Raw genomic sequence first — 14553 nt, 5'->3', positions numbered from 1 at the left:
TACTTGTAACATCACTGTTGGGATGGAAGATTTTTAAATGAAGGATTAATACTATTTTGAAATTATTTGAGGACTGCTTTAGAATCAATTTTTAATAATTTACTTCAAAACACAAATTTAATAACTTTCAAGTTCTCATTGAGCTAAACATTGTCAAATGCTCTGAAGTGCTGACTGCTAATAATACGCAGCTTAAAATTTGGGACTACATAGAAAATGCAATTTTTAAGCTAGAATAGAAACATACTACCTAACAGAAATAGCATTTTATAACTAGAAATGTACTTTACAGACACTAGTTAACTCTAGCATAAGAATCTCCCCCTCAGTCCGGATCTACCACATCTTTAGGTAAACTCAGAAATCACAGAAACGAAACGACTCCAAACAATTCCGAAGGACCGATGGAGCCAAAGAAAGGTCCGCGAAAGCTGCAGAACAAGTTCTGGCGTGTCTGTATGTGTCTATGGTACAGCTCAGTGTCAGAGGCGATATTATCTTCATTCACCACAACATTTCAAGCTTTCTGAAGGGTTAGCAAAACAATGCCCTAATTTGTTTTATTGTGTTAGAACAGATCCCCACAGGAATAATTTTTTCCATTAATTTATCTGCTTAAAACCAGTACTTTTGAAATGCAGGTCACCGAGCATGCACAAATCCCACTGAAGTCAGTGGAAACAGCAGACAGAAAGAAAACCAGGCCACTCAGTTCCTTGAGGTTATCGTTCTGTAACCTAGAAGTATGTTTTGCTGTGGGGGTGATACCACAAAAGGTTCTTCATGTATGATTAAAGAACAGGAAAACACTTTGCAGTGACACTGGACGTGTGATGGTGTGTTGCTGACTCTGAGAAGTGTTACTGTTTCATAAAATAATTGAGTGTTCACTCATAAACAAATCACAGTGCCATGTGTTACCAGGGCATAATTTTCTCTTTTTGAGTCTTAAGTTGGAATACATATGCACTAAATTTAATTTGTAAGGTCTGATGGATGATAAAGATGGATGGTTTGATAACCGTAATTTACATCCTCATAATTTCTTTGGTAATGCCTGGCTTACCAAACAAAAAAGTTGACAAGATGTATAATCACTCAAGTAAAAAATTCTACATTCCTCACTCCATAATTAGCTTAATATATATCAGGCAGTACACGTACATTTTACTAAAAAACTATTAAAAACCAACTTCAGCATTAACAGCACCAGACGCTTTCCTCTCAATAAGAAAAGGCTTATACCATAATTTATGCTACTGGAACCACAACTGGTAAAACAATAAGGATGCAAACCAAAGTATTTTTAAACACTGGCACACATTGCCAGCAATTGGCACATTCATCCCAGATAGCGCATGATGCATTACCCTGGTTTTGACAGCTATCCTCTAATTACTTTGCCAGGCTAGAGGCTAAACTCACTCTGCATAATAAAACCACGCCATGAAGAAACTCGTGTTAAAATTCAGTAAACTACTGGGGGTAGTTTTCCAGTATAATTAATAACAAAGTTTATATACCGAAGAGAGCTGATCAAAAATAAATCACATCTTCTTTAGAAAACTAAATAAAATCTACAGATCTTTACATCTTAAACTAAGTTCCAACATGTCTTCATCAGCTATTTCTCATCAACGCTGTGACCCAGTTATGGTGACTTTTCATTCATATGCCCATTTGTACTACAACAGGAAAAACTGAGAACTACTGGAGGCCCACTCCAACTATCCTCTGACTTGACTGAACTTTGAGTGGTGCTCTACACCATAAACTCCCAGCTAAATTTTCAGACTTGGGGGTCTCAGTAAAATTAAAACTTATTTCAACGTTCACAAGAACATCAGCAACCAAAATGAGTAGAAGGACAGAGTTATAAACACATGAATTCACACTCCAGGACAGAGATGCCCAGGATAATTTTAGGTGCGAAAGACAAGTTTGCATTCCCCCCCTCCACCCCCAACAAAAAAACCCTAAACCTTAATATACCATTTTTTGAATGACCAAGGAGGTCTACAACTCAAATAAAACGTATTTATGTTAAGTAACGTAGTTCCTGAAGAGGTCCTCTTTAAAACCTTCTCCTGTCGTACACAGGTTTTTGTGCCCATCAGTTAACTGGCCAAACTGGCCTCCCGCTGAGATAAAGAGCACACTAGCAGAACAGACAGCTGGCTACGGCTGGGGTTTTCCCGTGTCAAGAACAGCCCATGTGTGCTGCCGGCACACACCGTGTAACACGGCACTGAAACCCGTCCCACAGTGAGGGAGGGAGCAGGCCAAAGTTCCAAATGCCACTTCAGTCCCAGAGAGGTGGTTATTTTTGAGCTGCACTGACTTCACGTTAAAAGAGAAACAGGCTCAGTTTGGAAAGTTCACGGCTCACAAAACCAAGGTTTTTTTCCAACTACTGAGAGCCGTAAATCATTACCGTGTAATATTTACAGTGACTGCTTATTTACGGACAGCCCTATTTCGTTCCTCATTGCTGTGTCTGAGATGTCACCCTCTTACAACGTGTTCCTACACATCCATAGGGCAATTCCAAGAGCTATATGCTGCATCATCTCAATAACAAGAGACACTGTTTCATCTTACAAAGAAAAAACAGGAAAGGAAGCCCTGGTAGGAAAACAGTATTGAAGCTGGGATATAAAGTAACAATGAGTACATTTATTGGACAAAGAAAATACAGAGCAGGAGATCATCACCAGTACTCTCAAAAGAAATCTACAGAAAACACAATCTTTAGGCAATCTCATGCTTTTCACGTTGCCTCAATACCAAGAATTGTATGCCAGTCTTTTCCACGGGAATTTATTACTCAGGTAATTTTAACAGTTCTAAATAAGCGTTCTCAGTTAAATGGGTTAATCACAGGCGAGATGACTGGGACTAAGTTCATAGAAATTAAAACTAGTTCTGAAAAGGGACTGAAGCACAGAACAGATTTCGACTTGGAAGCCACGGTGAGGACTACAGCTGGCAGAGCAAAAAGACCAGGGTATGTGCCAAGAAAAGAAACAGAGAACTCGAGAACCCACAATCAGCTACTGATCTGAGGTAAGATGGCAGGGCAAGGAGACGAAGGAGAGAGAGAAATCTAGAGAAAAATGGGGCTGAATTCTACTAGGTCCTGGGAGTCAATTTTTTTGTGACTCTGCAAGTAAAATTACACAGAATTTAGTAATAACCTGTTCATTTGAAAAGTATTTTTAGTATTTAAAAATATCTCTTAGTATTAAGTACCATTTTTAAAACTTTGTGAGCTGCACATCAGTGTTTTCCTTGAAAAATCTGAATTCCAACCTGTCAGGACCCTGAGGAGATCTCAGTCCAACTTTACAGTCCAGACTAAGACACGGACATTAGCACTCTATGATAAAGATTTTAAAGTGATTTTTGTTGACCGTCTGCATTTATTTTTTTCCAGTTTCCTAGTGAATTAACACTAAGTATGTTGGACAGCTTTACCACTAAATGTGTTTACTTTTAAAGAAGAGGAGTGGAGCTATTATATCCCAGGTGAAAAACAAAGCCTTCAGCTTTGCTTAACCTGAACTATAACCCCATATATTACACCAGTACTTTCAGATAACAATGAACAATCCACCAAAGAACAGAACCTGAAACTTTCCTCTGCCTCACTTGAGTATAATGGAAACAGTAAATGCCAGCTGGCCTTTTCATTGTCTCTCGATTCTGAGAATTTACTAAGTGCACCTCTAAGAATTGAACTTTTGAAGGCTTAGTTTTCCAGCTCAGTACACACACAGCAGACAGCACCCATTTTAAAGTACAGAGTTTAAAATTATTACCTCCATACAAATAATCTGCTCAGCATTCCATCTGCTATGCACCAGTTTCACTACTCCCTGTGCTTTTATTGCTCCACACAATACCTTATAACCAACCTGGCTATTTCTTAAGGGGTTTTGTAGGACAGTGACTTGTGCACTTTGTCTTTTACCTTTGAATTTAGAACTGTAGGGTTTTTTTGGATACCAACCAACCACATCTACGTTTAGCGCATGTTGCTATCTTTGCTCTGGAAACAGAATGATCAAAATGTTGTAAGACGGTATACAGGGCATGTAGCTAATAATTTGTATTTGGATATCAACGTATATACAACGTTGGTTTTTTTAGAAAGAAAACAAGGCCCCTCACGAAGTAATGAAGGGACAGAGCAAAGATCTGGCATGTCTCGCTAGTTCCTCTATCCACCTACATACTTTCAGCTTCCAAAAGTTTCTCTGTCCTACTTTAATCGATTACTCCACGGGAAATTAACTGTATTTTTATATTTCAACGATTACTATATATGCTACATGGTCAGGTACAACGTTACGTGCAACAGCCGCAGGTACCCAGCTGTTGAGCTGGATCAGGCCGGTACACTACAGCCCCTCACCCCGTGCGTACAGCCGGGCACACGGCACTAACGGCAGGAACACGGACGGCAGGCTGGCTTCGCCAACACCGCCGCCGCGGCGGGCTGCCGGCGCCTACGGCAAACTTTCGCCAAAGTCCCGGCAGGAGCCCACCGGGGCGTTCGTTCGCCCCCCTGGCTCCCCTCTCGACGGGCGGGGGCGGGCGGCCTGCGCGGGGCGAGGCCTCCCCCAGCCCTCACCGGCTCGGGCGCCCACGCACCCCAGCCAAGCCGTGCCCACCCTCCCGCCGCTGCCCCCGTCCTCCCCGCCGCACCCCCCGAGGCCCAGCGGGCAGACTCAGCCCGGGCCGCGCCTCGCTTACCCCGCGCCTCGGCGAGAGCAGCACCAGCAGCGCGCCCAGGCTGAGGAGGAGGAGGCGGCGGCGGCAGCGCGGCTCCATGGCTGCCGGCCGGCCGGCGTCCCCCGCGCGGCGCTGGCTGCGGCGTGTCCGGCGCTCCCCGCGCGGCGCGGCGGGGCGGGGCGGCCCGGGCCGGGCCACCGACGTCAGCGCGGGCGGCCCCGGCCGCGCACAGGTACTGCCCGGGCCGCCGCCGCCTTCAGCCGCTGGTTCGCCGGGGCTGCCCGGGACACCGGCCTCCGGGGGCTGCGGGGCGGCGGAGGCGGCCAGCGACGCCCCGTGGCTTCGTTCCGCTGCCGGAGCCTCCCCGTTTGTACCGAGCCGCGACAAAACGGCAGCCGGCCCGGGGAGGGGGCGCTCGGCCAAGAGCCCTTGACGTTTCAAACCGCGGGGTGCAGGGGCAGCTCGCGGGCTGCTGCTGTGGGTTTTTTTTTTTAAATACCTTGTGGGTAAATCCAGGCTTAACGAACGGCCTCCCTCCTCCAGCACCGCCCTGCCGGAGTAGTTTCCCTATTGATTTTTCACTTTCAAAGAACATCAGGCCAAATTTATTTGGCTTAGCTCCTGTGTTGACAAAGTCGCTGTTGACCCCGGCGTGCCTCAAAGTGCCTTAAATAAATGCAAAAGCAAAGAACATGCCTCTTTGAACCAAAAAACAGTACAAGCTCCTCAGAACAGATAAAAAAAAATACCGAATCAAATGGAAGGAGCTCTAAAAAGAAGAGAGTGAATTCACACCGCGTGGCAAAAGGCCTAGCTTTCAGATGCCTACTTATACAACAAAGCCACTTTGTCCTTGCTACATATTGTTTGCTTTTTAATACTGATATCATTAATGGAGCTGCAGAGCACAAAGTATGCAATATGCACGTATCAGATCAGCTCTGGCAGCTCTTTTAATAAGCGTGCCTTTGATTATATGGGCGGGAGACGTAATTACGATCTCACCTGCAAATCTGAACACATAAAAACATCCTGGAGCTACAAACCACACCGAGATTTCGGTTCTCCAGTACTGACAGATGGGTTTCTTTATGGTGGTCTTGGATTTTAAGCATTCACACCGTTTCAGAACAAGCAGACCATCGAACACACCACTTCGTGTGCGCCATGGCAACAGCACACACAAGGAACACATCCAGACCTCCACCACACGTACAGAAAGTCCTCGTAATCGTACGCAACCAGCGTTACGCGGCCAGTTGTGCCTGCGGAAAAAGCACACATGACGTTGTGTAAGAACTCGTGCCTCCCGCGAGAGTACCGCAGGGCAAGGCTTTCGCCCCGCAGCCTCCGCTCAGCTCCCGGCGCCAGGCCCCGGGATACCGCAGGATGGCAGCGTTTCCCTTCCCACCGGGCTGCATCTTCCCTGGGACGGAAAAAAAAAAGTGTCTGGAAAAAAAAAAAAAAGTCTGAAAACCAGCTGGCGACCGTTTAGGTGCCATTACCTCTTTACAGACGGTTTTATTAGCTTTAAGCTGAACTTCATGCCATGCCACGTTAAGGGAGGAGTTTTTCAGTTGCGCAAACACTGCGTACGCCACCACCAAATTGTAGCTATTTAACACAAGTGCCTCCCAGCGGCCTCATAGGAGGTGGGAAAAACGTCAAAAATGGGCTGAGGCGGCAGGAGGCCACCCGGGGCGGGAAGAGGAGCGCTACCGCGCGGCCTCCTCGCGGCCCCGGCACCTCTCCTCAGGAACAGGAACCACCCCTCAGGTGGCAGCTCCAAGGCCCAAGGCCTGAGCTTTTACATGTTTTAATATTAAGCCCTATTTCTTAAGAGCAGCATAGTGCTAGAGCAAACTACAACAGAACAGAGCGCTGTGGCTTCTGAAAAGGCGAACAGAGCCACCCGACCGGCCGGGGCGGCGCAGGCTAGCCAGGCTCTCTCAGAGCCTTACCTCCTCCGGCCCGGCGCCACCTCAGCGCTGCCGCTCCTCACCGGCTGCGAGCACCAGCCCCGCCCTTTCTCAGCTCCGCCCACCATCGCGCGCAACCGCACCCGCATCAGCACGTGCCCCCGGGCTTGAATCCTATTGGGCGAGAGGCGGAGGGGCGGGGCGCCAAGCGCTCTATAAAGAGCAGCGAGGGAGGGGCTCGGCCTTTTTGTGAGCGCGGCGGGCGGAGGTGAGTGCGGTGGCAGCAAGGGCGGGTAGACGGGCGGGCCGGGCCGGGCCGCGCTGATGTCTCGTGACACGTGTTAGACTGCTGACACGCATGAAGCAAACCGACTGCTGAGCGCCCGGGCAGCCGCGCTCCCGGCCGGGCGGCTGTGGCCTGTCGCGTCTGTAACCTCTCCTTTTCCCTTCGTGTCTTGCAGGGCCCGCGCGGCGACCGGCGGCGGCGGTGGAGCGGCCCGACAAATAAAGCTGTGCACACCCCGCGAGCGCCTCGGCTGGTTCTTTCGCGCGCGTCCGCCCGCTCCCCGCACTGCCTTTGACCCGGCGGGGTGCCCTGACCGCGGCGCCGCCGGCCAAGCTGTAGTGCTAGAGAGAAGCGCTTGTTCATAACTGGGGCTGCTCGGCCCACCCGGGCGGCGCTTTTAAAAGCAAGTGACAGCTCGTCGCCCGCCGCGCGAAATGGCGCCGCAGCCGGGCGGGCGCTGGCGGGAGCTGCTGCTGCGGAGGCGGTGCCCGGTCGGGGAGGGGATCGGGGGGTGCTCCGATACACTGCCGGCCCGCACGGCTCCGGCACTCGGCGGGTTAACGGTGGGAGAGAGCAACACCAGGGAGCAAGGGGATGCGGGTTACCCGTGCGCTCTCGGTTGATTCGGCACGACTTTAATCCAGCCCAGACCACTGCACTTTTTTTTGTTAAATAGCTCGAGGTTCAGTTGTGGAGAGGGCTTGGAACTGGTTAGTAGAAGTACAGGGATTACCCCCTCGCTAGTGAAGGTGCACCAGCTGTTGAGCAGGAGAAAAGCATCTGATGTTGGGGGTCCTTTACATAGACAATGAGAACCTAAAACAAAATGGGAATTTGACTGATTGAAGCTGCAGTTAAAGGGACTCCATTTTCTCCATCTGTTAATGGCTGTCCTCGTGCTGTCCTGCAGGCAGAGAGGGTGGAGTGACAGTGTTAGGGCTGTTCAGCCTGGAGAAGAGAAGGCTCCTGGGCGATCTTACTGCAGCCTTCCAGTACTTAAAGGGGGCCCTACAGGAAAGCTGGAGAGGGACTTTACAAGGGCACGTAGTGATGGGACAAGGGGCAATGGATTTAAACTGAAAGAGGGCAGATTTAAATAAGATACAAGGAAGAAATTTTTCAGAGGGTGGTGAGGCACTGGCACAGGTTGTCCAGAGAAGCTGTGGCTGCCCCATCCCTGGAAGTGTTCAAGGCCAGGTTGGATGAGGCTTTGGGCAACGTGGTGTAGTAGAGGATTTCCCTGCCCATGGCAGGGGGGTTGGAACTAGATGCTCTTTGAAGTCCCTTCCAACCCAAACCATTCTATGATATAGGAAAGTTACACCTACAACCATGCTGGTGACAGGACTGGACATACAAGAGAGTAGCCAAGTCTCAAAAGACTGTAAAAGGAGAGGCTTTCACCCAACCTAGTGCAAAATGTATTGCATATTACTTCTGTAATTCCTGGCAATCATTTCAAGGCTTTTAGAGGCACAAAACAAAAGTGTTTTTAAACCATATACCCTCATGTGACTACTAACTGCTGCAGTGAAATTTGAGTTTCTTTTCACTGCTGTAAAAAGCTCTGAGCTTTTCCTTTTAGAGCTAGAACAGTCTCAGTATTTGTTAACGCTAAAAATTGTATGCTATAACCAGCAAGTACAACTCGGGGACATCTGAAAAACAAAAAGGGAAATACTATGTTGTCTTTCTAATGAAGTTTTTGAAACAACTTGTAGAAGGTAGTGGCTAAAAGCACCATGTAGAAATAAATTTTAACTGAATTGTTTGACATGGGATAAATTTATTTAATAAAACAAAGCAAGCAGATTGTAGTTACCCACAGTTTATGAAGTGCAATATGACAATCTTGTGTAATAAGTCTAAATCTGTTTACACATTAGTGCATCTAGTCCTTCGACTTTAGTTATTGCACATAAAAATTAAATCATATAAAAGACCTGCGTACAAGACATGCAGACTTAATGAGAGGCAAATAATGCCTACATAATCAGCAAACCCCAGAATATACACAGCCTGGAATGGTCAAGGAGTTCAGGTAACAAATATAACCTACTAATATTTCAATTAAAGGTAACCAAAATAGGTGTTCAAATATAGAATTAATTTTAAATATATTAAATGCTAGTTTTCTTTTATGTTTCAGGCAAGGTGCTGTTTAAAAAACCTTCAATATAATAGCTTTGTTTAGAGATGGTAAATCATCAAGTTACACATGGAAATTCTGATTTACATCAAATGTGATAACACAACGTAGAAAAAAGTTCTTAAAAAATTACTTCTAAAAAAAGCAAATCATGTTATAAAAGGAGAGCCAAAACTCACCTTCTTTGTAAACTAAAACGTTTTCTGACATCCATGAACAGTTGGCAACACTGAGTATCAGAAAAATATTACGTGTGTTAAATAGCAGATATGTAGTGTTCCAATATTGAATTTACTGCATACATTTAGTCTTGGATCATTATACCAGATACAAATAAAAGGCAGTTCCCCCTCCCCCCTTAGTTTTGGCCATTAATTAGCAGAAACAGTCTTTAATTACATCGCGATCAGCTTGAATAACTGCAATGCTTGAATTCCTATTCCACAAAGTCCAAAAAAACAATGCATGGGGGTCAAAATCTTTCCATCACAGCTGTTTTCACAAACATCAAGTGATTGGATGCCTGGAGTTGCACAGCTGTGAGGTGAGAATTTGGTCCCATGCTTTGTGTGTAAACACAGTGCAATGGAAAAGACTCACAGCAACAAATACAAGAAAAAACTTGGTGTGTTTCCTTGTAGCAAGAGGCTCTGTACACAGTAGGGTAACTAAGTACTTCTGGTCATGTGCAGTATTAGACATTTTATGTGTGTGCTCATGTCTTTATAAACATTCAGAATTAATCATGAACCAAGGTGATTGTACCTCACTATAAGGCGGCTTGCTATGGTTTGGTCTCATGGCTTTACCAACTTTTTACTCATTTATAAAAATCTGACAGTCCCACCTTCACTGATAGTTGTGTGTGTTTTATGGCTACTTGCTTCCCAAAAAAAGCACAAGTTCTGTATGAAAAAAGTAATATGTATATACCACATTGAATCACAATGTTACCTATACATCCAATTTACATTCTTTTATCCTGAAAGCATTTCATATTTCGATTGCTTGACACAAGCTATTGACTGCAGAAGTGAAGGAACATAAAACAGTTCATTCTACACCTCCAACTGCCTGAGAAAGAAAAAATATTCTTCCAGTTTTATAAATTCATTCCTTATTTAGGATTTTTCCATTTGGCACGCAGTTTCTTTGCTGCCAAAGAACCTTTCAATGCTTTAATGCACATTAACATAGAATGAAAACATAAGCTGAACAAAAGGTGTGTCAACAAGCTCCTTGATCTATTACCATTAGGTTCCTCCTCCCTCCCCTGAACAACAGGTCATCTTAGCCTCTGAGTTAAAATCCTGATGGCAGCCGGTACAAAAATAAATCCACTGCTCAATGGAATGAAACTTCATGTAGCTGAAGTACACAGGAACAATAACCAGGCAAGTGAGCACAAAGGTATGGTTACAGGCAGTCCTTTGGAGGGGGGGAAGTGGCACAAGTTAAGGATGAGAACTACAGCACAGTTTATAAAACCATAACTTTTATAATACTGTAAACTGCAAGAGTCTTCACATGTCATGGGTGATCAGGGGCCTCGGTGGTCAGATCTTTAGGAGGGCACGTAGAGGAGCGGGGATCCATGGCTGAGTGCATTAAAGGAATATAAACATCATCCATGTTTGGCATGACAAAGATTTTCTGTGAAAGAGATGCAATTAAATAGTTACATTTCATTTGCCACTTGAAACCTTAGTTTTCTGATTTGTTTAGCTAAAAAATGAAACAAATTTCCAAATAAAAGGTTTCCGAGTTGGGCAGAGTCAATGCTCGTACTGAAGCCCTACAGTGTCCGTTAACTCAAGCCATTTAGTTGTTTTACAGTTGTAGATGAAGCTTAGAAACACAAAGATCTCTCACTTTCCATTAAATTGAAATAGCACTACAGGAAACATATAAACTTTTCTTAACTCTGCTGCTTTCTCAGCTCTTACCTGTGTACTTTTAATGAAGTAAGTGGGTTTGATTTCTCATTGATTGTACAGGTTGGGGTCTGGAATGAATCTGGTCAATAAGCTGTTTTTCCTATTCTACAAGTATTTGTAAACTTTGAGGTGTTTTTTTTTCCTAATTTGCACTATGGTCAATGTGATCTTTAAAAATTATTTATTTTAAAGGAAGTAGTAACAGGATACCTTACTGCCTCATCTGTTCTTAATTTTAGACAAGTTTGGCCCTCTATCACCTAAGAACACCTAGGATGATGGTTTTATTTAAGTACTACAAATTCTGACATAGTACCTATTTCAAATAAATGGCATTTTTGTCTCTAAATATCCTTCTGACAAGTGCTAAAACTGATTTCCAGCCAGGTCTACACGTGGTGTTGGGACCATCCCAGCAGACAGTTTCAGCTGAGTTCTTACCATCCTTTCCACGGAACAGGAGCAGCGGAGGATATCAACTAGTCTTGAATGAAACAGGGAACATGTGAAAACCAAAAACTCCAGCGCTCTAATAGACCAAAACTATCATTAATGAAACGAAAACGTAAGTAAAGGAAACACACCTGAAACTCTTGTTCTAGCTTCCTCTCTATCCAGTCAGTTACATGAACCAGAGTCACTTCTCTCTCACCAAGTTTTGGCCGAGCTTTTAACTCCAGGTAGGGAGGTCTTCGAAAGCCGTACCTTAGAGAGCACATAGAACAGGTTTTATTATAAACACTCCAACCAAGAATATACTTAAATGTGTTAACTGTCAGTGTTCTCTTAATGGCAGTTCCTACCTTGTTTACAACTAGTTTGTATTGCACCTCTTCCAGAACCCATTTCAGCTGTACTTTTACCATTTTTCTTAGTTGCAATCCCTTACACAGCACACACCTGAAACATCACCTACTTCTGCAGTAAGGTCCTCTTACCATATTCTGTCAGTAGGTGGAGGTGGAATGTTAATTACTAGTGTTCCTCTGCACTCTTGTACTTCAACTGTTAGCAGCAATGGAGTATTGGAGACCTCTTCAATTTTCTTCTTAATAAACTCAGTCTCTGTTGCTTTCTGAAAGTATTTTGACTTGGTAATTTTATCCACAATTCTCATGATCTTACTTGTCCGATGTCCTCCGACATACCTTGAGATAAAGAACAGAAATAGAGTACATCAAGGTAATTTCCTTAAATCTACTGTTTGCTAAAACATGCATAGATTTCCTATTAAATCATTAAGAGGTTTTGATGTAAAAATTCTAAACAGATACATATTCACATGTCCAAGCAGTACCCACCAGTGTCTGCACACCGTAGCCATACTCTGTCAGCTACAAGCTTCTGGCAGAAGTTACCCAGTCTGAACACTCCTCCTTCCCAGATGGCAAATGTGAAACGCAATATTTTTAAAATTGCAAATATACTTATATCAAATTTGCCAGCAAACTGGCATGAGAAATGACAACCTGTCTATTTACAACAAAATTGTCAAGACACAGATGCACTGACACATATGCACACATATCAGCATAGAAGGCCCAACTACCATGTCGAATCTATTTAACAGTGTGTGTTGAACAAAAAGGTTTTCATTTTAAGGTACAGTAGCATTTATGATGAGTATAAAGGTGGTGGAAAAAGAAGAGGAAAGATTTTGGCAGTGGGTGGAACAATATTCCAAAAATGGTTAACTACACCTGTAAAAAGAGGCTATTTTTTCCTGGCAATACTGTCAGACAGTATCCTAGCTTTTAACACAGACACTTTAAGGAATGTCTTTTCTCACACCTATCCTATTTCAGAAACATACACCCTAAGAATAGCGTATTTGGTATTTTCACACACTATAGTAACCTAATTGTGGCTCTTGACGTTATGTAGCAGAGATAACCTTACAAGGAAATGACATTTCCCTATCCTGCAAAAAACTCCTGTTTATTCAGGCTTTTAAAGAACTTTCTCCTTAGCATGAGATATGATGAGAAACTCCTCAGCTTGTAATAAAAGGAGTGAATTAATTTCAGCTTTTGGATTTTACACTGGCTGTAACTTTACCTAGATAAAATAGTTACTCTCTCATCAGTTTCTAGTGATAATACTGCAGATTTTTGAAAGGTGTAAGGAAATTCTTTCAGTATTTTACTTAAAAATTCTCTGTTCTTAAGAGTTCTTTATATGATCTATATATTTTTTTGAAGATATGAAATGCATCTATTGAAATAACTCCAACAATTCATCATATAGTTTTCAAAAGGTTTGAGGAGTAAAACTCCAAGGAAACTCCATTGAAAATTTTGAATATATCATGGAGCCTTTTGGTATATTCGCTGTAAAATCACTGAGATGTGTTTAGACATAGGAAACATTATGATTGTTTGAGACATTTCAGTGTTACTACAGATTTCTCATTGATTGGTATAATTTCAATCAGATGTAAAAAGGAAAAAAAAAAAATCAGAACAACAGCCAAAACAAGGAATGACGTGGCAAAACTGAAGTTGGGAAATTTTCTTTAAAATTCTTGCACAGCATCAGAGGGCAGTATTGCATAGCCTTGACACTCAGAGGAAAAAAAAAAGAAGAGAAAAACAAAACAAAACACAAAACCTTGAGGAAGAAAGCTAGCTAGGCTTGAGTAATGGCTGTTTTCTTGAAGAAGAGAGCACACTGGAAATAAGGGATCAGCAGGATCAGTATGGGTATAATACTGTATACAAACAAAGCATTTCAAGTTTACAAACAAAATCCTGTTCTTGGCTCTGCTACCAGACAAGACGTGCTGAGGAAGGTCCCCCCAGGTTTTCTGGCCCAAAGCCTTGGCGCTCTCTGAAATCTAATAGTGAAGGAACTAGGAGGTGTCAAATGGAGCACTGTACAGGTTGCTCTGCCCAAGTGCTGTATGGTGAACGATGCTCCCAGCATGGCAGAACGCTCAGCAGAGCATCTTCCTTTCAATCTGTAGTACATAGCTCGATTGCTGCTCTTTGCTCTAGAAATGGATGCGTTATGTTCGCTTCTTTGCTTGGATATACTCATACTCTGACATCCTGTGTGACAACGAGCATTACAGGACTGGGCCAAGATACCAGTTACACGAAGTCTGGAATTGTGGCAGGGAGGAAAGGATTAACAAACACTACGTAGACAGCTCACCCCTCTGCTCCTGGAGTCGCCTGCTTCTCTCCTGCCAATTCAGGAGCATCATCCTCTTCTGAAGACCCGGCGCTGGAGGATTCCTCATCACTGTCTGCAAGACAATACGCCCTTGGCCTGAAACTGAAACAATGCAATTTCCAGGTCAAATGTAATATTCTTGAATAGCTATTCATCATGTACAGACTTGGCTGACATTACATGTTTTTCTATCAGAGACTCTGAAATGTCACCGCCTCATTTTTATAAATTCTATCTAAAAGAATAAAAACGAAACCACTCTTAAAGCAGTCTGTCAGAACTGGTTTCAAACCAGAAAATTTATTTTCCCCAGTGGAATGTAATCCTGCATAGAAGAGGATGGCAGGG

The 14553-nt window shown here is 43.9% G+C and overlaps 2 protein-coding genes and 2 non-coding genes across 5 annotated transcripts in view; 2 read left to right on the top strand and 2 right to left on the bottom strand.

Annotated features, from left to right (window-relative positions):
* Positions 1–6784, bottom strand: part of ERN1 (endoplasmic reticulum to nucleus signaling 1) — a 38138-nt gene extending 31354 nt beyond the window's left edge. Inside the window, exons 1-3 of the mRNA XM_086624321.1 lie at positions 6699–6784; positions 5954–6163; positions 4759–5287 (exon numbers count right to left, since the gene is read on the bottom strand). Coding sequence (XP_086480447.1) covers positions 4759–5287; positions 5954–6163; positions 6699–6784 — 825 coding nt within the window. The remainder of the gene's footprint in view (positions 1–4758; positions 5288–5953; positions 6164–6698) is intronic.
* Positions 6785–6974: 190 nt separating this feature from the next.
* LOC147527341 (small nucleolar RNA SNORD104) lies at positions 6975–7037 on the top strand. Its single transcript, XR_015222753.1, has one exon. It is a non-coding gene; the product is annotated as a small nucleolar RNA SNORD104 (small nucleolar RNA).
* A 187-nt stretch (positions 7038–7224) lies between these two features.
* LOC147527340 (small nucleolar RNA SNORA76) lies at positions 7225–7358 on the top strand. Its single transcript, XR_015222755.1, has one exon. It is a non-coding gene; the product is annotated as a small nucleolar RNA SNORA76 (small nucleolar RNA).
* A 1356-nt stretch (positions 7359–8714) lies between these two features.
* The window catches only part of TEX2 (testis expressed 2), a 53593-nt gene continuing 47754 nt past the window's right edge, over positions 8715–14553 (bottom strand). The window contains exons 9-12 of one of the 2 annotated variants that reach the window (XM_086623836.1): positions 14185–14307; positions 11967–12176; positions 11613–11733; positions 8715–10744 (exon numbers count right to left, since the gene is read on the bottom strand). In XM_086623836.1, coding sequence (XP_086479962.1) covers positions 10622–10744; positions 11613–11733; positions 11967–12176; positions 14185–14307 — 577 coding nt within the window. In that variant the 3' untranslated portion in view covers positions 8715–10621. The other variant, XM_086623837.1, reaches the window with a different exon arrangement.

This window comes from Tauraco erythrolophus, chromosome 20 (assembly GCF_009769465.1).
Source record: "Tauraco erythrolophus isolate bTauEry1 chromosome 20, bTauEry1.pri, whole genome shotgun sequence".
NCBI lineage: Eukaryota > Metazoa > Chordata > Aves > Musophagiformes > Musophagidae > Tauraco > Tauraco erythrolophus.
The sequence above is the reverse complement of the archived record's forward strand: the minus strand, read 5'-3'. Positions and strand labels throughout refer to the sequence as shown.